Source organism: Musca domestica, unplaced genomic scaffold (assembly GCF_030504385.1).
Source record: "Musca domestica strain aabys unplaced genomic scaffold, Musca_domestica.polishedcontigs.V.1.1 1, whole genome shotgun sequence".
Lineage (NCBI taxonomy): Eukaryota > Metazoa > Arthropoda > Insecta > Diptera > Muscidae > Musca > Musca domestica.
Genome location: NW_026712114.1, coordinates 51,484,341 through 51,507,964, shown reverse-complemented (window position 1 = coordinate 51,507,964; position 23,624 = coordinate 51,484,341). Strand labels below are relative to the sequence as shown.

Below are 23,624 nucleotides of genomic sequence, written 5' to 3'. Positions count from 1 at the left end.
AGTGGGTTCTTAATATTACCTTTTCATTTTATTAATTTTTCATTGGTATTTAAAACACCAATTTATGCGGTTTCATCCCATGTTCTTGAGGACTAAGTATGAGTCAGAACTTCAAATATATTTATTCATCAAATAAAGTCAAGGATCAATATTGAACGAAAAATAAGGCCAAAAATGAATAATAGTAATATCGAATAGCTAATGTTTGCATTTCCCATAAAATAAGGCAAACATGTTATAATAAAACTGAGGGGATGCCTTTCTTATAAGACCAGATATTAAATTATATGTATGTTGAGTTGTTGGTGTATGTTGTTATGAAATCGATACTTGCAGTATATGAATTAGGCATACGCTGCAAAAAATATGAAATATCAAAACATTTGCCTGCGTTAACCTCCCCCACAACAACAACAACAAACAGAAACAAAACCAATGGATATTAGGGATATTAAAAAATCATGATGGTTTTATGTTTACATTAAGCATGCGTCATATTTTTTTCTTTTGGAATAAGGATGTCTCATGGATTTGAATAAATTATTTTTATTACTGCAATATTTATAGGCCTAAAAACTGAATCTCAATCAGTGAAAAATAAAAAAAAATTACATGGATTTTCAATGATGATGAATGTTATGAGATTTATGTAAAATTAGCATTTTCTAGGGCATACATATGTTGATCCTCAAAACGATAATGCAAAACAGCAATGAAGCGTTTTTATTTCTACAGTTAAGTTAAAACTTCGATAAAATATGAATTGCTATGAGAAGTCATTCTAATTAAAATTACATTTGGCGTGGAATCCTTTTCGTTTAATTAGTCATAAAATTTGTTTTTAGCTGCCCAAGGAGGGGTTAGACGTTATCTTTTTGACCAATCCGAAACTAAAACAAATACAGCTAAACTTTCAAAGTTTTATTTAAAAAAGAACTGCCATCTCGGCACATTGACATTCTCAGAAATGCATTTCGATAAGATTTCACGAACTGCCCACTGATACAGCTTGGAAATTTTGCAAAATACAATAGGTGTGTTTGTTGACACATTAATTTGTAACAAATTTTAATGAATGTTAGAGCGAATTGAGAGAGCAATACTTTCCGAGAGTTTGCAAATTGTTGTTGGAGAAATGTTTAGGAAATTCTTTTAAAATTTGATCGATCAGTTTGTTTTTGGCCGAAGAGTGCGATTATTCAAATTAGAAAACAGAAATTAAATATTTTAACTTGATTTCAAATTATAGACTCATACATGGTATTTTAACATTCGAATAACTCGAATTACAAATAGAGTTCTCAAGTTACAATTAAAATGTTTCGAATTACATCTGAAAAAGATTTGGTAAATGTGCAAGTAAAAGTCCTGCGCCGAAAATGTTTTCTTTGAGACCAGCCGATTTTGTGAATTTTTTGAATAAACTTAATCCAGTAAACTTCAGCAATACTTGTAAGTAAACGAGAATATTCTCCTAGCAGAATTCACAAGTATTTTTACTTAGAAGCTTGCAGATCTTTTATTCAAGCCCTTATTGGGTCAAGATCTTTCTAGTTTTACGATCGACGTTAATTTTTTTAACTCGTCGGGCTTTTTCTTAAAAAAAACAGAACTTTTAATGTATAAAGGCTCCGGTGCGGTACTTGTTACCATTTAAGTGTTTCCCTAACAATTTACGTTTTCTGGCGAAAAAAAAAAAATCGGACACCATTATAGGAATAAAAAATAATGGCACAGCTGTCGTTGCTAATGTCTGGTGGTGCTACATAAGTTATGAGATGCCACATTCAAAGTTTATTTTGGTCACACACACAACATTTCATACATATGAATTTTATTTTTGTTTTCGTTTTTTTAATATTTTACAAGAACTGGAGGGACGCAGTGAAAACATTAAACGGTAGAAACTCGAACAAACAAAAATCAGAGAAAAGATAAATGCATTGCCTGCCACAAATCTAGACATATTATTTGTTCTTCTTCATGACTGCGGCGCAGAGGAAGACCTCAGGAGTAGACGTTGTAGTCATCGTCGTTGTCGTGTGTGCAAATGGGAAGGCAGTCAGGCGGGCCGGGCAGGCAGTTTGTTTTGTTTGTTTGCCTAGGAAGGTAAAACGGAAGGGGATGTAGGCAAGGAGACGACGGCACCTTTTAAAGTTTGCAGCAGAAACGATGACGACGACAAGCTATTTGTTTTTTTTTTTTCTTCAACATTTTTATCGTTTGCGCCTTTTCTGGTGTATCGTGTGTGCGTGTATATGAGCTGGTGTCCGGAAGAAAATACCACACTCCCTCCCGATTTCTGGTGTTTTTTTGCTTCTTATTTGTGTTTAGCTTCCTTTATAGACGAAAAAAAAGTGTGCGACGACGGCTACAACAACATAAAAAGTTCTTCCCTATTCTTAGTTAAAATTTTGATTTTATAAAAGACACACACAACATTTGTCGTCTGTTCGTCTTTGTAGCCGTTCTTTATTTTTCGGGGAGTTTTTTTTTCTCCTTACAACGAAAAATTTTTAATGCGGTTATTTTTGTACCAAAATACTCCACGCTTTTGTAAAATCAGCCGCCGCAGCAGCAAGCATACTTTGTTCGCCAATCTCCCAACTACCACCTCCTCCCCAACTTTAGAGTGGCCAAAGAACATGTGTACTGCTGGCTGTTCGTTGACGAGAAGAGGACAGACACTTTGAGTGTGGAGACCAAGCAAGCAGGGTTTGTTCGTGGGCCCTGCTCCTCAGTCTCGTCGCCACAGTTGAAGAATTGTGTGTGCAGTTTTTTTCTCTGTTTGGTCTCGCTTTTGGTCGCCAGTGTTATTTTTATTATTTCGTTCAAGAGTCAATATTATTGAGGTGTTGTTGGTTGAAGTGATGGCACGCGTTAAAAACAGTTGCAGCAGCAGTCTCGCGGTATCACCAACAACAATAACATCATCATCATCGACATCGTTGTTGTCGACGACGTCTGTTCTGTGCCATCATCATCGTAATCAACATTATTCATTGGGAACATCGCGCCGCCACCAAACAGTCGACAAAATACTATAAAATTTCAAAACGGCAAGAATTAAAGCGAAAAAAGAAACAAAACAAAAAATAAAAAAAAATAATATTGCGTGTTCTCATTTCGTGTTTACGGCAAAACAAAAAAAAACGGTTATAAATTGTTCTTGTTGTCCAAGTCGTTTCTATATACATATATATTATTAATATTGTTGTTGTTGTTATTAGACATTAAAAAAATGTCATGGTTTTATATCGTTTCATAGATATATTGGATGCAATAGGTAAAGAATAATAACTATCAAAACTTAAAAGTTTGTGTTGATTTCTTTTTTTCAAGCAGTCCAAAAAGGCAATTGATAAAAAAAACTATTAAAAAAAAGATGAAAACAAACCAACCAAAATGTTGTTGAAATGGTGTGCACAAAAAAGAATTGCAATAACTTCTGTTCTGTGCCTTTGAAAATATTGCCTGCCTATTACGACATTCGTAAAGACTATTGCCCTCTCCTGGGTGCATGTGATGTGAGTGTGTGTGTGTTTGTGTTGTGGGGTTTGGCATAACAGTTTGTTGTAAAGTTTGAAGGCTGCTACAACAGAAATTGACACTTAAATCCATCAGTCATTTGAGAAGTTTAAAAGAACATGATGATGACTGCCTTCTTCGTCTTCTACTCTTCCGTTCATCCGACTTCTTAATCTGTACAGAAAAAAAGTGCCGACAAAACATCTAATTGGAAATATTTTGGATTATTTAAAACAAAAGAAATGCCCAGTGGTATGTTTGTGTGATGGAAATCGATAACCATTTGAATATACAATTTTTTTTAATGGAGTTGTTTATCATCTGCCCCAAATGACAAAAAACGCATGTGCAAAGTGAATTTTGTGAACTCGCCATACCTTAATAAAGGTTAAAAATTTTTGTGAGAGCAAAGAAAGGTGCAAACAATATAATACAAATTGAGGACTTCCTTCGCTAATTTTGTTAAAATTTAAGTTGTCGAAAAAGTAGATCCTATAAAAAAACTAATGTTTGTTCAATAATGACAATGCAAAATTCCAAATTACAAATATGCTCTGTTTCAGAACCTGCAAGAATCTACAAGTTTTGCAATATTTTCCGATATCATAAAGGGAAAATCGGTTATCTAATAAAAAGTTTTATATTCTTGCAGTTCTGGAACAGGCCAATCATTCAATTGAAAAATGTCCACATCATATAATCGGGTGCCTATACCACAATGTAGAATTATTTTTTTATTCAAAATCTTTGATGGAAGTATTGTCAAATGTTCAAATTAACACTGATTTAGTCGGAAAGTAAAAAAGCTGAACAACCTAGAAGAAATACAAATAGCTCTAACAAAAATAAGAATTCGTAAAAAGTTGAAGCCGCTTGGAATTGTGCAACAAAGGCCGAAATTATTTATACGAGCCGAAGGGGTTATTTTTAGAATACTTTGAGTTAGTTTTTTTTTTCTTTCTTTTTTTTACTAACTGAAAAGAGTCTTTATAAAGGAGGTGAATAAAGGGTCGAGATTTTTTTTTAAATAAGCGATAATTACGAATCTTTTTAGACAAGATTGGGGAAGTTGCGGTAGCATTTTTCAAAGCGGCAATTTTAATCGCTAGTGCTAGTTTTTATGGACGAAACTAAGGAGAGTGACAAGCTGAAAAGATTCTGAATTACATGAATGAAGCCATTTTCGAAAAACCTGAGTTTAAAAAGAAAACAAAAAATTGATATTTAATGACGAACTGAGAGGATGAGAAATCAATGACTTAAAGACAGTCTTAGCATTAAAACTGAAAGGGAAATGAATTGCTGGCAAGAAGGGAGTCTCTAATAAAATATGAAGGATTTTAATGTAGTATTTACAAATAAGAAAAGAAGGTAGTATCTATATGAGCCTATTGGGACGAACCAAAGGATATGTTTTAAGACGGGCTGAGGAGAGTATTCATAAATTGCCTGAATGAAGTCATTTTCGTCAATCAGAAATGAAGCCTTCAAACACTAAGTAGAAAGCCAAAGGAATATTTAAATGATGAAGTGAAAAAGCTGAGTTGAAACTATACAAGGTATTTATAGACGCGACTTGAATGCTTATGAGAAAAGCTGAAGGGAACATTTATTGCTGGTAGGAAGGGATTCTATAATAAAAGACGAAGCATGTCAATGAAGTCTTTATTTCATATATAAAGAAGGTAATCTATATATGATCTGAATGGAGCCTTTCTAGACGGTCTGAAATGAGTCTTTTTCAAACGAGGTGAACCGTCAATAATTTAGGATTGTCATAAGAAAACAAGTTTAATTCGCTCCACCAAGAGGACTATAACAAAACGACTGCATAGAAACGTTTCTGCTCCATTATTATAATACCTATTCCCTTGAAAATGTGGCTAATCAAAATCCCAAAAATCAGGAGGTACCGTTACCGTACCGTGATATATGCAATATACCAAATTTTCCAACACATTAACATTACTTATTAGGAATATATATACTTTGCTTTCTTAAATTTTTTCTATGAGTTACAAAAGTAATGATAAACTCCATACATATTGCAAGTGAATTGCGCTATTTTAAAGAACCTAAGCATCCGATGGCGGCCTCCACAATTGAATGCAACATCTCACCCTAGACCTTTCCTGCTCAATGTAGCAAATTTGCAATAATCAAATAAATACAGACTGACACACTTATGATGGAAATGTACCTACATACATATATCTTCTTCTTCTATCTTCTTATATCTATAAAAGAGGAAAATGTTTGTACGTTTGTTTGTTTGTTTGTTTGTTTGTTTGTAATTTATGGACTCGAAAACTGCTGAATAGATTTTTCTGAAAATTTCCATATATACTGCAACATCGCCTGAAAGTAACATAGGCTATATAAATTTTTGAATTTCCACTTGGAACTGGAGATATAGCATCAGAATCGGAGGTACCTCCCAAAAATTTAGATTTTATATGCACATATCTATTGATCGGTTAAAGATACAGTCTCCAAATTTGGAATGTGTAACGGAATTTGGAACAAAAATAAGTTTGCTAAATTATATTGTAATCGGTTCAGATTTGGATATAGCTCCCATATATATTTTCGACCGATTTCGTTCATTTGATGCCTCAAACACAATATGAATGTTCGATTCCAATGAAATTTGGAATATGTGACGGGATTTGATCCGAAAATAAATTTGTCAAATTATATTGAAATCGGTTCAGATTTGGATATAGCTCCCATATATATTTTCGGCCGATTTCAAGCATTTGATGCACCAAACACGCTATGTATCCCCAATTTCAATGAAATTTGAAACGTGTGATAGATTTTATCTAAAAAAATTTATTTCCCAAATTATATTGAAATCGGTTCAGATTTGGATATAGCTCCCATATACATTTTCGGCCGATTTCATGTGATTGGTGGACCAAACAAGATATGTATGTCCAAATTTAATGAAATTTAAAATAAGTAACGGAATCGGGAGCAAAAATGAATTTTTCAAATTATATTGAAATCGGTTCAGATTTGGATATAGCTCCCATATATATTTTCGACCGATTTCATGTATTTGATGCACCAAACACGCTATGTATCTCTAATTTCAATGAAATTTGAAATGTGTAGCGGAAATTAAAACAAATATACATTTGTCAAATTATATTAAAATCGGTTCAGATTTGTATATAGCTCTCATATATATTTTCGACCGATTTCTAGTATTTTATGCACCATACACGATATGTATGTTCGATTTCCAAGAATTTTGGAATATGTAACGGGATTTTGATTAGAAAATAATTTAGTCAAATTATATTAAAATCGGTTCAGATTTGGATATAGCTCCCATATATATTATCCGCCGATTTCACATATTTGATGCTCATTTGACAAATTATATTCAAATACGCTCAGATGTGATTATAGCTCCATATATATACTCAGCCGATTTCACATATTTGATGCACCCAAAGCGAGAGAGACAAAATCTGGCACCAGCAAAAATTGCACAATTATATTGAAATCAGTTGAGGTTTGGATATAGCTAACATATATATTTCGGCCGATTTCATACATATTATGCACCAAACACGATATATATGACAGATTCCAATGAAATTCAGAATGTGTGGCGGAATTTTGTTATAATAATAAATGTGATAAATTAATTGGAAATTAGTTAAGATTTGGATATAGCTCCCATATATATATTCTCGGCCGATTTCACATATTTGACGCACCAATTTCAATTAAATATGAAAGGTGTAGCGGAGTTTGGTGTAAAAGTAATTTTTTTTAAATTATATTTAAATCGGATCAGATTGGGATATGATTTTAATAAGAACTATTGACCCACAACGCCTTAGGCTAACACTAAAAAACAACACAACAATTTATTTGAAATACGCTTATTACGGCGAAGTATGTTGCTATCTCGAATTCACTAATTGCAATAGAAATGCCACTCTACTTAAAAAAATTGCAGTTTCCTGCACGCTTGGTATTTGCTATGAAATAAATAAATCCAAAGGACAAACCCTTCGTGTATGCATGTCATGTTACTGCTTTTGTAATGATTTTGTTTATTAACGCATTAAATTAGTGCAATATTTTTTTTAATTTTTAAATTTGTTTTTCTTTATCCAACATATATTCGTAAATAAAATTTTGAATGCATATAAAATCAAAAGGGGTAGCGAAGCGCACCGGGTTCAGCTAGTTAAATATATATGTGTGATAGATAGCGGTATAAACTAGACCACTATGTATGTATTTTTATATATAAATAAATATGATAATGATTGTAATTGAAGGTCATGTTAAACATTGAAGTGAAAAACTAGACAGACTTGTGTCAGTCTGTCAGTCAGCGGCGGACTAAATAGCCAACAACGACACAAACTGCATTCTATTAGTATTTATACTAAACAAATACACAAGCTCACACACAAATACGTTGTGTCCACACGCACAAACTTTTATATAAACAAAGCATAAATTATGGACCTAAAGCTCTCGGACAAACCATTAAACAAATTTTCTTATTTTTCTTTCTCTCTCTTTTTGTGTTCGTTCCCCCCTCATATCGTATCATCATAATCGTCATCATCTTCAATATATCACATTATACTCATGTTGATGTGTCCATCATAAATAGTGGAAACTTTAAATAATGGCAATGGTATGCTGCTCTCCCCACCACATAATAATTCAGGCCATCAGCAGCAGCAACAACAACAACAGCAGCAACAACAACAGCAGCATCAACAACAACAGCAACACCAACAACAATCAACACGTGGTAGTAGCGGCGGCGGTGGTGGACTATCATCGGCTGCCGCTGCTGCTGGCGTGGCCACAGCTGGCGGAAATGAACGAAATGTTAGCAGCAGTAGTGGCTCAGCGGCTGCTTCTGCCTCATCATCAGCATCATCTGGGGAAAATAATATACAAATAACACAACCGATAAGTGCGCCCTCATCACCCTTGGCCTCGCCGGGTGCCATTAGTCCCTCGTCATTTTGTCTGCCATCAAGTTCCACGGGATCAGCAATGGGTGCCGCCACAAATGGCAGTGGCTCTTACGTGTGTCCAAATGGCGTTAGCTCAAGCAGTTTATCCTATGCAAATTTGGGAGCCTCCAATTCCAATGATACAGCCGATCCCAATTGGCAAGCAACAAAGGCCACCGTGCTGGAACGTAATGCAGCCATGTTTAACAATGAATTAATGTCCGATGTGCGATTTGTGGTGGGAGGAGATTTCGGTAAGTTGTTAATTAAAAGTGAAAGTGCAAGTACTGGAAATTATAATATTCGAAAATGATTTTCTTCTTTTTTTTCAGATGCCGTTCAAACTATACCAGCTCACAAATATATTTTGGCCACTGGTAGTTCAGTATTTTATGCAATGTTTTATGGAGGTTTGGCTGAAAATAAAAATGAAATTAAAGTGCCTGATGTGGAACCATCGGCCTTTCTTACCTTGTTAAGGTAGGGATGTGATTTCTCAATTCATTTCACAAAAACCTATAATTTACTTCTCTCTATTTTCCAGATATTTATATTGCGATGAAATACAATTGGAACCTGATAATATATTAGCCACACTATATGCAGCCAAAAAATATATTGTACCACATTTGGCTAGAGCCTGTGTCAACTATTTAGAAGTTAAGCTAACGGCAAAAAACGCCTGTCTACTTCTCAGTCAATCACGTCTTTTCGAAGAGCCCGAACTGATGCAACGTTGCTGGGAAGTAATCGATGCTCAGGCCGAGATGGCCATAAAATCTGAGGATTTTGTTGATATTGATCTCAAGACTTTCGAATCGATTTTATGGCGCGAAACACTCAACTGCAAGGAGATACATCTCTTTGAGGCCGGTTTGAATTGGGCTCAGAATTGTTGCCAGAAAATGTCAATTGAACCGACGCCACAAAATATGCGAAAGGTTTTGGGTCAAGCGTTGCATTTAATCCGCATTCCCACCATGTCATTGGATGAATTTGCCAATGGCGTTGCACAGACGGGCATTTTAACTTCACAGGAAACGATTGATATGTTTCTACACTTTACGGCCAAGGTAAAACCTTCATTGAACTTTCCAACCAAGTCCCGGGCCGGTTTAAAGACACAGGTTTGTCATCGTTTTCAATCGTGTGCATATCGATCGAATCAATGGCGTTATCGTGGTCGTTGTGATAGTATACAATTTTCGGTGGATCGAAGGTGAGCACTGACAACTAATATATACCAAGGTTTATTAAGTAGAAATGAGAGAAATGAGATCTAGTTTTAAAATTAAATAGAAGAATTGACATTCTTGATGACCACAAATCAGGTGAAGAGAAAAGAGAGTATAGTATGTTAACAAAAAACAGATTTAATAAGCGAGAATGAGTTTGCTCCACTAAATCGTCAAGTTTTAAAGACTTGTAGAGAATATTCTTTATTAACAACCCAAATAGACTATTTTTGGGGCATACGTCTTTATATGCAGTCTTTATACAACCAAATGTGACTATTTGCACTAACAAGAAAGATGTCTAGGACTAAACAACAAAAAGATTTTTTGAGTGATTTTTTGTCAATGTCTAAGATAGAGTATATTCCGTCCATTATGTAGTAACATTAGGGCTTCTAAGTAAACAGCGATGAGTCGCCTTCAGAATAAAATCATTAAGATAGTATTGATTTTCTTTAGATATACTTATTTAGTTCACTAAAAAGGAAACTTCCGTAAACTTTTGAAATTTCTAAGGCAACTACAAAAATATTAAACAAAATTATTTCTAATTTTTTTTATATTTTTTTTTACAGAATCTTCATTGTTGGTTTCGGTTTATATGGATCTTCGACTGGTGCTGCAACATATAATGTTAAGATTGAACTGAAACGCTTGGGTCGTACACTCGCCGAAAATGATACAAAATTCTTTTCCGATGGTTCCTCAAATACCTTCCATGTTTTCTTTGAAAATCCTATACAAATTGAACCTGAATGTTATTATACAGCTTCGGTTATATTAGACGGCATTGAGTTATCGTTTTTCGGTCAGGAGGGTATGTCGGAAGTGTGCATGGGCAATGTAACGTTCCAATTTCAATCGTCGTCGGAGAGTACCAATGGTACCGGTGTACAAGGTGGTCAAATACCGGAATTAATATTTTACGGACCAACGGCGGTACCCTCACCAATGCAATCGATGTGTGCCAGTCCAATTGGTGAATTGGAGGCTGCTTGCGGAATCGGCGGCCTATTGGCAACTTCGGGCACCGCTAATAATACCGCCACCAGCAATGGCAGTCATCAAAGTCGCAGTAATCGTAATTCTAGTGAACTATCAGCAAATTGTGATGAATTGTTAGGAGCATGTTCTAGTACAGATGGAGGTGGTACTTCATCAAATTAGGAGTATATTCAAGTAGATGAACAAGATTTTGAAGAAAAGACACAAAAGCAACTATTACATTTATACACATATATATGAACAAACAAACAAACAAACAAAAAAATAACAAACATTGAAACAATGGTTTTTTTCTATCTCTTTCATCCCCTTTACTCATTCTCTTTATCTCTCATTAGAAGCATAATTATATAGTTATAAATTATATAACAAAATCATGTTAGTCATATACCGATTTAGTTTATATATAAACATATATCTCTTACTTTTGGATAATAATAACATTTGAAATAAAACAACTATATTCTAAAAAACAAAAACCAACAACAAAAGTAATCCGAATGCAGGATATGTAGTAAGAGGCATACATACACATAGAAAAAATAGAAAACAAGATTTCAGCACCAGAAATGGAAACATGAAGGGAACATTAAAGTCTGTTAAACATCCATAACTACTATAAAACAAACATTAATACGAAAAAATTAAAGCAATATTCAGAATAACAAATACACCATTACAACACTACTTCATTGCATTAGTTCACATCGTCATCACTCATATTGTCAAGACTCGAAAAAAGACAAACATAATTTTATATACAACAGTAATACATTTGCAATAAACTATTTTAAAGAATAAAAAATATTGAAACAAAGAGCTAAAAGTCGGCCAATGTCGATTGTTGCGTTTAAAAAGCCTACACCACCATTAAAACACAAATATTTTTAATTTATTTAATTCTCTGTTTTGATTTGAATTTTACACATAGAGGGGATTCCGTGCAGCTGATAACAACGACTAGCACGCCAAGAGTCAAAAACCTTCAATTAATTCCTCAAAAATTCGAATCGTATTACCTTCTGAAGAAATTTATAAAAAACGGCTGATAAGAATGGCATAAGAATGTTTTTTTTTTTTTATTATATGACTCAGCTAGAAGAGTACTGTGGTAGACAAAGAGTAGTCATACTAATTTTCCCAGCAAGAGCTAGATTATTTTTGTGAAATCGTAATTATACGAATTCCAAATGGGAATGAAATCGTAATTATACGAATTTCGAATGGGAAATTCTACATATATGGGACTTATATTATCGAGTGATCAGCACATTTAAAAATCAAACACCCACCCTATCTTAACATAGTTTTCACTACTGTCAAAATTGATTATTTTCCCTCAATGCAATTCTACTAAATATCGACATCTTGTATAACAAAACTAAGAATATCGAAAGTAGAATTTCAAATGAATGAGCCCGATGTAAAATGTCTTAAAAAAAGGTAGTATACCTTTTGGTCTACCAAAGCTTGGAGATGTATGCATTTGTATTGATTGGGAATTATTTGAATTTGTTCCACAGTGCTTCAGATCATCGCACCCATAAAAACAAACAAAACCTCCTTTATTTACATATTGTGGATAATAAACTCTTGGCATTCTTAAAAATATCCCATGAAATAAAATTCTTTGTATTTTTATCAAAGGTAATACCACAGGAATGAAGATAACGAAATGGCACACACAGATATAAACAAAACTAACAACTTGAACTGATAAAATTACCAGCTTTAAATAATCCGTCGTTGTTATTCGATTGGTCAATTTAGCGATGGTGTTTTTGGCTCATATTCCCATACCATTAACTTAAAACATATTCATATATAAAAGTTCCAAAAATATTAAGTTTGTGGTGTAGATTATATACAGCACACATACACACTAAAGGCAATCAATTACAAAGAATTAATAAGAAAAAAAAGATATACATAAAAAATAAATATATTGGAAAACTCTAAACACTGGGATCTTTAAAATTATTAGGAAAAGATAAACAAAAATACAAAAAATATAACTTCTTAAATATATACATACATATATATCTATATATATACAAAACATTGCTACATGCATATATACAAAATAATATAAATATATACATATATTTAAATTTATTATTATAAAAAAGTCATTTTTCATTAAAAAAAAAAACAAGTTATTATATTACGTTAATAAAAATGTAGATTATCCTTGAATATAATATTTGACCAGTTAACAAAACTAAAGAAGTTAAAAAGAAAAGACAAAAAACCAAACCCAATTTTATTGAAAACATCTTTACAAAAAAAAGGAAAAGAAAGAAATATTTATGCCAAAAATACGAAAAAAAAAGAAAAAAGTATGACAAACAAACGAATGGTACTTCATTAAAATGATATGATTATTATGAAAAAAAAAAAAAACAAAACACAATTACAACATAATTAGCCCATTATTCCCAGGATTATTGTAACAATTCCATAGGTAATCCTTGAATACACATAGCATTTTATAACGTTTTTTTTTTTTTGTAGTTTCAATTCCAAATATTATTGCATTTATACACATACATATGGCTTTTGCTTTATTCCTTCCTAGAATTATCCTCGCAAACGTTTTGTTTTTTTCTTGATATCCTTTACATCTACATTATATATGCTATTCTTATTATATTCCTATTTATATGAAGCCGAATATTTTGTTTTACAACTTTAATTGATCTACTTTTTGTTTTCTATGCTTTCTTTTTGTGCCTTTAATTATGTTTATTAAATCACTCCGCAGCGTCTTGTACTGAACTATGTATACAAAATGTTTCCAACATTTTTTTAGGTATGTCTCCCCACATACAGAAAATGAATTTAATTATTATAATCTCCTATTGAAAAAGCATTAAATAAATAAAAAAATAATTTTTAGAAATTTTTAAAAAGTTGATGCCTGTTTCATTGGTTTAAAAAAATTGTAAGTAAATTGAACTGCTCATTCGAATGGCAAGGGAGAACCCCTAGTTTGAGGGGTAATAAAAAAGAAAAGTGATTGACTGACTTAACGATTCATAAACGCCCCGACGAAACGTCTGAAGCTAGAATCTTGAATTTTTGGGTGAGGGTTACTCTTGGTCCGAAGGGGTCAGATAAGGCTGTTTTTTTTTTTTTTTTTGAAATCCGTATTAGAACGTTACAAAAGTATTAAAAATTATTAAATATGAATTTGATTTGAGGAAGCAGGTGAACTAAAACTCTTTAATTTAGAATGAGGTCACAGATGAAGTGCATGAAAGATGTACTAAATGATTTTTGGAAATTCGCAGGATATGTGCACGAAAAATAATAAAATGTACTACATCTGGTACAATTTCGTATCATGTGAACTGTTAGAGCTAAAAACCTGAAATTTGGAATCTGTTTTAAATGTGTGTTTTCATGTATACGAATAGTACTAAACAGTACTAAATTAAGTACAATTTGAATTTAGAGGAATGGATGGAGCTGGAATACTGAAATTTGAAATTAACATTACGAAAGGAAAGTAGTTTTCGACATTTGTGCTTATGTGGGCGAAAAGTACTAAAGTCGTACTTATGTGTTCTAAATGGTACTAAATTTAATACAATTTAAATGTTGTGTGAACCGGTAGAGTTGAAATCTTGAAATTTAAAAATAAGATTTCTATTGGACTGTATGAAAATTGGAAATAAGATTAATGTGGGAGTGTAAGATAAGGGTAGTTTTGGAAATGTGTACTTATATGTACTAAAAAATACATGGGCGAAATCCTAAAATTTGGAATTGGGATTATCGTGGGAGGATTGGGGGGAAGCTTCGGAAATTCGTACTTATATGTGTACTAAATGGTACTAAATTTGGTACAAATTGGAATTGTGATGCATCGGTGGAGCTGGAATTCTAAAATTTGGAATGAGAGACAGTGATGAAGTGTGGAATAGATAAACCAAAGCGTTATTGCAAATTCGAACTTAACATTTAGGAAATGTTCTAAAATATTACAAAACTTCTTCTAAGGTTGGAAACTAAGTTTAATATATGAAGGTGGCTTGGAAATGTGAACTAAGTGAGCGAATAGCATTAAATGGTAGAAGCTGAAACTTGGAAATTTGTATTGGGGCTCCTGTTGGTAGTATCTTCGTAATAAAGAGGTGGTTTTAAAATGTACTAAATAATACTACGTTTGGTACAATTTGGCCGAACAGGTAGTGCTTGAAATCTGAAATCGAGCATTAGGATCGCTGTTCCTGAATAGCCTGGACACATGGAAGTGATTGCGGAAATGTGTACATTAATTGTAAGAAAAGTAGTGAATGGCGCTACATTTGGTATTGGTGAAGGGATAGAGATAAAATTCAGAGATTTGATATTTAGATTACTGATGGTATTTGTGTTTAAGATTTGGCGGCGGCTTGGAAATTCGTCTTAAATTTGTACGAAAGATACTAAATGGTGGAAACGCGAAATGTGATATTGAAGTCTGTGTTGGTATCTGGATTAAGATATGCTAGTTGTTATAATTGATAATGTGTGCTATAATTTTACGAAAATAACTAAATTTGGTATTGGGTGAGGGAATAGAGCAGAAATTATGAAATTTGAATTGAAATATATATGAAATATATTCGTACGCAAAATACCAAATTTTGTATCCTCAACTTTGATATTGAGGTCTGTGTAGGTGTCTGGAATGGAGATATGGAAATTGTTTTGAAACTGTGCACTAAATTTGTACGAGAAGTACTAAATGGTTCTATATTTGGAATCCCGAAATTTGATAGTGAGGTGGCTCTCTTGGTATCGGGTGTTGAGATACGGAGATGGTTTTGGATATATATATTTGTACTAAATAGTAGTAAATTTGGCAACGGGGGAAATTCCTATTATTCATTCCAAAAAGGAAAAACTTGAATAATATAGAAAACCTTGAAGTTGTGGAAATTTAGTACGATATATGAAGTTATGATTAGAAAATTTTATCAAGAAGAAACAAGTATGCATTTAAAGTACTAATAAGGACTAACACGGATTTAATTTGTAGCCTGGACATAAGGAGGTGGTGCACGGTAATTATATGAAAAGAACTAAATGGTACTATATTTGGTATTAGATGAGGGGATAGGGCTGGAATCCTTAACTTCGATATAGAGGTCTCTTTAGCATCTGGAATTAAGATATGGAAGTGGTTTTAGATATGGTATTGAGATTAACAATGGTATCAGTGTTTCATATTTGGCAGTGGCTCGGAAATGCGACCCATTATATTTGTACGAAAAATACTAAATGGTATTAAATGTTGGTATTGGGTGAGGGGATAGGCCTGGAATATTCAATTTAATATTGGGGCCTCTGTTGGTATCTGGAATTGAAATCTGTAGGAGGTTTTGCTATTGGGTGAAGAAATTCTGAAATTTGGCTGAAATCCTGTAATTTGATATGGATGTCACTGTTGAGGTCTCTAGTTGAGATGAAGTGGTGGTTTTGGAAATTCGCACTATGAACGTACGAGAAGTGCAAAATATCACAAATACAGATAGAATTCTTAAAATTGGTATCGAGGTCACTGTTGGTGTCTGGGTTGGAGAGAAGGAAGTGGTTTTAGTGGTATACCTGTACGAAAAGTACGGTAATACATTTAGGTTTGGGTCTTAGGATAGAGCTGGAATTCGGAAATTTGATATGGAGGCCACTGTTGCTATATAGTTTTGAGAAAAGGAGATGGATTTGGGTATGCGTGCTACGATGGCTCGAAACTAAATTGTACTAAATTTGAGTGCCGTTGAATTAATGAATAGAGCTTGAATTATGAAATTTGATATTGAGGACAATGTTGATTTCTTGGATTTAGATATGGTGGAGGCCAATTTTTATTATGAAAAGACCATGAAATAGTTTTGAACAGAAAAAAATGGATGTGGATCCATTGTGCAAGGGTACAACTAATATGTTCTTGGGTAAATTTCAAAACAAAAGATTTTAAAGGCTTTTTTTGTGCAAAAAGTAATTATTTTTCGATTAACATTTTCAATAAAGTAAAAACTTTAATATGAATAAAGTGATATCGAACTGGTGCGCTGATAATTTAGTACGCTGGTGCGCTAATAATAAAGTTTTGTTTGAAAACTTGCATAAATTTTCAGGCCTGTTTGTTTTGAAAATGTGTCTTCAGACTTTAAAAATCATTAAATCATGTCGCAAAATCGATATTCAATATTTTACTACGCGGAAATGCCCCATACATTAAGTTCAGATTGGATTCCATAATTTCAAAGCCCTTATATGAGAATTTTTGCTATCTAGTGAACATTGTAGCTAAGAGCTTTACACAAAATTCCATGAAATTTTGCCATTAATAACCGCAAGAGATAAAACGGTTCTGCTATTTGTGTCTAAACGCGTAATTGGGGGAAATAAGAGAAGGAGTTAGCCGAATGTTTTCCATTTGCTTCCAAATTTGGACTTTATCAATGTTCGATAAGTTTTTTTATGAGACATATATGAGATATATCTTATATTTACAGCAGATCTAATAATTTCACAATTACATTAGAGTAATTAAATAGTTAAAAAATATAAAACAAATTTTTGAAATATATAAATATAAATAAATAAAAATATAAATTCACTCACCCACAGATGGAATATTTATGCACAAAGCATTTGAAAGTTTTAAATAGGTTCGGCCGAGTTCGTAGGAACATATTTGCTGCACATCACTTATGTCTATTAGTAAATCTGAAATAAATAAAAATTTATTTTTTTAATATATTTGTCGCTTCTATAGGACCCGATTCGATCAGTTATTGCTGAGCTATCTCTCAAACATTGCATTATTGACTCGCCTTAAAAAATAATAGCGATTTCTAATGTTATTAGCATTTACAAAGAACTTAGGTCCTCAGCTGGAAGTGTTTTAAAATTTTAACGGGAGTTTAGTTTTATTCTCCTGATAACAGCGATGTATAAAGTCCTTCTACTGACAACAATAAAAGTATATACGATCTATACGAACTTTATTAATGAACATATGCAAATTTCGTTTTTCAAAATTAGATTTTCATTTGATGTAGCCCACGACTATTATATATTTTTTTAATAACGTGTAGTTTTCAGTTTTTAAAGTAAAATTTTTGGAAATTGTTAATGATTTTCGGTGAACGCGAAAAATTTACGCTATCTTCAAAAACTCAACAAAAAAATGAAGCAACTTTGTAAATGTAAATGAATAATAAATTTTATATTCACACCAAATAAAGCTCAGAAATTAATCGAAGAGATCCAGCATACAGAAACTATTTAATTTAGTTATTATTAGGATATACCCAGGTAGTTACTTACGTGATGTTCCTTCCGTACGACAAGTTATGTAGACGCAAGCAGCATAAATATGTGTACTCTTACGACCACGGGTTAGGTGGCGCATTAGGGCCATTTTAAAGAAATTCAAAGCCGTATCGATGTAATGCTGTGTCAACTGTAACTGCTGGCACAAATGTGTTATTTCACGTTTGGCCTTTTTCAGTGTCACTTCACGCGATTCGGTGCCACTACCAACTTGAAATTTACCATAGCCATAGTTAGTGGCACCACCTGAAGATTCAGCCGAAACAAATTGACCGATTGCCGACGAACCATGGCCTACCTCTTCGAATTGTATTTCCGATACAATCAAAGAATCCTCAAGAACCGAACCGCAATTCGTACAAACTGCAATGGAAATATAAACAAATACAATAAGCTATGTAAAATATGTAGGAACTCATTAGCATTACCTCGATCGCCACGTGCATTATCTTCTTCGATATCGGTGGAACCACAGTTACGACATTTTACGCCCGACGACATTATGTTCTTTTTTCGATTCTCTTCCGATTGAAAATTCGAATTTTACCCAAATGCAGAACGTTTTCTTTTATTCAACTAAAGTTATTTTGCAAATATCCCGATATGCACTGCCGCTTTTTTGCAAAAACAAACGCAGTACATTCACACACACACAAACTGACATCAACATGTCCAATCAGATGTTTATAGTCGACATAGTTCAATGAAGGCATTCATTAGAAGGAACTGTAAGAAGTAGATACAGCTGTTTAGTATCTAACTTGGAGTACAAGAAACAGAATCCACACATGATTTATTAGGTGTGTCAGTTGAGTTAGTGAAAACAAGTAAATTGAGCAATTTACAGTTGAATTAAAAAGAGTTTCTGAATTGAATGCTTGAAAAATTTTCTCAGTAAGAATTGTTCCATGAAAAAATGAAATAAAAACTTTTAAAATAAAGGAAATGTCAAAAATAAAAAAATAGAAAGGAAATAAAACTTGTTTCTATAAAAACAAAACAAAAACAAATCTTGATTATTTTTCATCAATTAATTATTTTTCATAGAATAATTAATATCATCATCGACATATATTCATGATATAATAATACAAGTAGTCGCATCGACACAACTGCTGGTAGTATGAATTGTCCAACCAAATTTGGAATTGAATGAAAAACTTTTTTGGTTAAAAATTGGTTAAAGTTGTTGAACAATAAATATTATAACAACCTCCGAATTTCAAGAAAACGTATAAAAAACTTCTTTTGAGCAAAACTCTTAAATTGAAAGCATATCAATGTTCCCGATCGTTGATGCATCTATCTGTATTATCTACCATCCACGTATGTTTCTTTCCTCGATATTTTTTAACAATTGTTACAAAATATTAATAGGTGCTGTTTTTACCCAAAAAAAAAAAAAAAAAAAAAAAACAATCCCTTAAATGAGAGCAATGCGTGGGATGTTACTGAACAAAAAATGTTGCGGGCTTAAGAACTAAAACGTTAAAATTGTACGATTATATGTTTGAAAAAGCAATCTCTAGACTAAGAGTGTTGCAACTTCAAATTTATTAACACAAATGCAAGAGGAAATCGCGAAACATGAATGAAAAATCACGCACAGTATTAAGACTCAAATATGATATTTTTCCCAAAATTTTGTTTTTTGGTGCCCCTATTCTGTCAAAACATCTACACATTTTGTAAATATGTGTGTGCATGGCATAATTACAGAAGGTATAACAAAGCTACACCCTAATTATTTTTTTCTTTGGTGCCCTTATTCTGTCAAAACATATATACATTTTGTGCACGTGTGTGTGTTGATTTGAATAAATAATACAATAATTTGAAATTATTTCAAATTTGGTTACAAAATAAGTGCAAATTTTCGACGTAAACGGGTAACAAATTGCACAATTTTGTTATAGAACTGTATTTTCCTACTATTTTATATTTAACCTTGTGGAATAACCCCGAAATTTCATTTTTGTTCGCGGGTTTTTCCCAATATAAGAAATTTGTTTGAAAAAAAAATTAAAAATAAACAAACCCAACTGTTGCATATTTTAAAGCCTATTTGACACTATAAGTCTCCAGCACAGAGTTGCGTTTTTCTAGTTCCTCTGAAGTTGACCAACCTTTCTTATTGAGCCATGCTTCCATTCATGTTTTGTGGGTTTCCCCAATTTATTAATTTTGTGAAAAAAATGAAAAATAAACAAAACCAATTGTCTATTTGGCATGGTAAGGCTCCAGTATACAGTTGCATTTTTCCTTGTTTCTTTGAAGTAAAAGTTTCACACAAAAAATAAAATTGATCAGTACATTAGGTCTGTGTGTATTTTTTTTTTCATGGAAGAATTGTTCAGCAACTCTCAGAGAGTAATGGTATATTTACAATTTATCGGATTAAGTTAACTCAGTGGATATAAATTGCCAAATCCATTGCATATACATATGTCACATATGCCTCATAAATGAGGTTATTCTTCAAAAAGCTATAAGGTAAAAATACTAAATGGTGGATTTATTTCCTTTTGAGATGTTGTCAAATATACAAGAAAATGTAAACTCTTACTAAAAGAACTAACAAAATGTCTATGTCGATTTAGGGATGTCCGTTGTCTGTCCGTCTGTGGAAATCACTCTAGCTTCCGATCGAAATGAAGTAGGTTGATAAAATTTTACTCAAACGTGTATTATGTCTGCAGGACTTTTGGTATTGAAAATGGGTCATGCATGGTACAATAAAAAGGTAAGGTAGAGCTACCACCTGATTACAAATTTTTTCTAAGTGTGCCCCACTTCTGCCAATTTTGTGTATGTATTTATTTTTTGAAAAACAAAAACAAAATATTTTAAAAATCAATGATTGGAAGAATTGAAGATTGCAGGTTGCACATTAAAGGTAATAACCATTTTTTTCATGGAATTGAAAGATGGATCAAGTTGGATAATATTTTTGAAAGAAAATCTGGCCTTGTCTTTCATCATTCGCGCTTTTTAATCAATATTCAAAATAAGGAAAAATATTAAATAAATTGGAACAACCTTTTGAATCTAATTTTGAATAATTCTGACAGAAAGCGGTCATTGCCTCAGGGGTGTATTTCTGCACTTTTACGAAGCTGTTCTACCTCCTTGTTGTACAATGGGGTCATGTAGGTACACGTTTTGGTATAGCCCCATATATATTTTGATGATTTTAGCGACATTATTCACCGGAATTGTTTGAAATTTGGTATTTGATGTTCGTAGTACTACAGCCTATGACATAAAATTGTATGTGCAGGTCCACGTCTTCGTATAGCCCCCATATAACGGTACCTCCCGATATTCGGTACTTTGATTAATTTAGCGACATTATTCACCGGAATTATTTCAAATTTGGTATTTGAAGTTCGTAATGGATACTACAGCCTATGACAGAAAATTGTCAGAAAATCTTCGTTTAGCCCCCATATAACGGTACCTCCGATATTCGGTATTTTGATGATTTTGGCTACGTTATTCACCGATTTTTTTCAAGTTTCGCGTTTGAATATTCTAATGGCTTACGACAAAAGTTGCCTATACAGGTCCACGTCGTCGTATAGAACCCAGTATAAAGGCTACAATCGGTATTTTTTTAGGATTTAAACAGAATTTTTAACGGATTTTATTTTTTGAAAATTATCAAATTCGTTTCAAATGATAGAGGATATTCAAAGATCGGCCCGGCCGAACTTACAGGGTTTTTTACTCGTTAATGGTATATTGAACTTTAATGCACTGAACCTTTTAACAGTATTTCAATTAAAAACATATTTTATGATTATAAAAAAGTATATTTATTTAATTCATTTAACGAAGAAATCTATTGATATTTTGTACAATTAATATAAAGTGTATTTAAATTAATATTTACAATTGCAGCTATGTAGAATGGAACAAGAAATACAGTATCGGTATGATTTTGGTTTTTTTTTTTTCCAAATACTTCGAAACATTATTTAGATAAAGAATTTGTGTATAAAAAATATATAGTTTTAATAATTTTTTTCAGATAGAAGGCAAAATCACCCTTTATAAGTAAGAAAAATATAAAATAAATACAAATTTGTCAGTAAAGTTTGTTTTTAATTATTATTATTTGCCATAGTGTGGTTTCTTGTCAATCCATTTGGTCAAATCAACTTGGGGTATATTTGAGCATGGCACAACAGGATTGCTGTAATTAAAGTGAAACAATATGTTATGCTCGGAAGTTTCTGAAAAAGTCTCTTTTTGGTAAAACTTACCTTGGTGAAACCAATAGGAAAGCCTTCTGTTGCATCGATTGAATGTTATTGCCATTGTCACATACTAGACGAGCCATACTAGCCTTGCGAATTTCGGCTAATTGATCTAAGTAATAAAAAAAACATTAAAAAAATATGTAAATCGAATGTTTGTGATGGCGTCCTTAGAAAAAATTTAGCAGAATAACTGATTAATAATCTTTGAGAGTGAGAATTTGCAGGCGTCCGGAAAGCACCTGGGTCTAAATGAGATTTATTTATTACAGGATTTATCTAATAGAATTCTGTATTTCTTTGCTTTTATATTGAACCAAGTCTTTATCTAAAGGGTATACAGGGTGAGATGAAAAAAAATGCAACCAACTTCACACTGCTGTAATTTCTAAGTCACTCGTCCGATAGCTGTTAAAATTATTCCAGTGACAGTTTATTATATTGTTTACAAGCGTACAAAAGCATTTTGGTGAGAATTTTCCAGAAAAAATGTTATTAATGATGGAATTCAAGCGTGATAGTGTGATTTCTTTATATTTGGCTGGAAAACCACAAGTGGATATCGATATCGTTACCGTGATACTGGCTGCGTAGCCCGACGTCAAGAAAGTGGACGGAAGAAAACAGCAATATTGCATTCGGTAACTATTGAAAATGAGCTCGGGGTAAAGCCATTGAAATTCCAAAAAGTGCAAGAACTTACACCGCAACAAAAGACTCAAAAGAGCTAAAGAGTTACATCGTTTGACCGAAAGTTTTGAACTGCCGAATTTGATTTTCTCCGATGAGAAAACCTTCGTTGTCCAGCAGTTTGTAAACAAAGAAAATGATCGTGTTTACTTGCCAAAGAGGTCAACTGAAAATGTGCTCCTTCGGTTGAAAATCTCCTAAAAAATCCCTTCTTAAAGCTCTAGGAGTCCTTCGGAAAATCACATGAAAAATCTCCTGAAAAAATCCCTTCTTATAGTTCGAGGAGTCCTTCGGAAAATCTCTTTAAAACATTTCCTCTTATAGCTCTGTGATTTCTTTGGAAACTCTCCTCGAAAAATTCCCACTTAAAGCTCTAGGAGTCCCTTGGGAAATCTCCTAAAAAATCCTCTCTTATAGCTGTAGGGGTCCTTCGAAAAATCCCCTTAAAAATCACATTTTATAGCTCTAGGAGTCCTTCGGAAAATCCTCAAAAGAATCCCCTATTATATCTATACGAGTCCTTCGGAAAATCTCATAAAAAATCCCCTACTATAGCTCTAGAAAAA

The 23,624-nt window shown here is 32.8% G+C and overlaps 3 protein-coding genes across 9 annotated transcripts in view; 1 reads left to right on the top strand and 2 right to left on the bottom strand.

Moving 5' to 3' along the window:
• LOC101897360 (BTB/POZ domain-containing protein 6-B) overlaps nucleotides 1-13,686 on the top strand; it is a 33,997-nt gene extending 20,311 nt beyond the window's left edge. For 2 of the 6 annotated variants that reach the window (XM_011296162.3, XM_005188218.4), the window contains exons 2-5: nucleotides 8,180-8,788; nucleotides 8,867-9,014; nucleotides 9,079-9,753; nucleotides 10,345-13,686. In XM_011296162.3, the coding sequence (XP_011294464.2) occupies nucleotides 8,180-8,788; nucleotides 8,867-9,014; nucleotides 9,079-9,753; nucleotides 10,345-10,936 (2,024 nt within the window). In that variant the 3' untranslated portion in view covers nucleotides 10,937-13,686. Of the gene's footprint in view, nucleotides 1-1,194; nucleotides 1,453-2,469; nucleotides 3,287-3,385; nucleotides 3,528-3,577; nucleotides 3,781-8,179; nucleotides 8,789-8,866; nucleotides 9,015-9,078; nucleotides 9,754-10,344 lie in introns of those variants that run through there. The other 4 variants (XM_059124042.1, XM_005188219.4, XM_020038454.2 and 1 more) reach the window with 4 other exon arrangements.
• Nucleotides 1-18,783, bottom strand: part of LOC101897822 (transcription factor IIIB 90 kDa subunit) — an 85,791-nt gene extending 67,008 nt beyond the window's left edge. The window contains exons 1-3 of the mRNA XM_059124051.1: nucleotides 18,535-18,783; nucleotides 18,101-18,469; nucleotides 17,393-17,497 (exon numbers count right to left, since the gene is read on the bottom strand). Coding sequence (XP_058980034.1) covers nucleotides 17,393-17,497; nucleotides 18,101-18,469; nucleotides 18,535-18,607 — 547 coding nt within the window. The 5' untranslated portion in view covers nucleotides 18,608-18,783. The remainder of the gene's footprint in view (nucleotides 1-17,392; nucleotides 17,498-18,100; nucleotides 18,470-18,534) is intronic.
• Nucleotides 18,784-21,900: 3,117 nt separating this feature from the next.
• Nucleotides 21,901-23,624, bottom strand: part of LOC101899725 (peroxidase) — a 142,430-nt gene continuing 140,706 nt past the window's right edge. For both annotated transcript variants that reach the window (XM_059124027.1, XM_059124033.1), the window contains exons 9-10: nucleotides 22,375-22,480; nucleotides 21,901-22,304 (exon numbers count right to left, since the gene is read on the bottom strand). In XM_059124027.1, coding sequence (XP_058980010.1) covers nucleotides 22,223-22,304; nucleotides 22,375-22,480 — 188 coding nt within the window. In that variant the 3' untranslated portion in view covers nucleotides 21,901-22,222. The remainder of the gene's footprint in view (nucleotides 22,305-22,374; nucleotides 22,481-23,624) is intronic.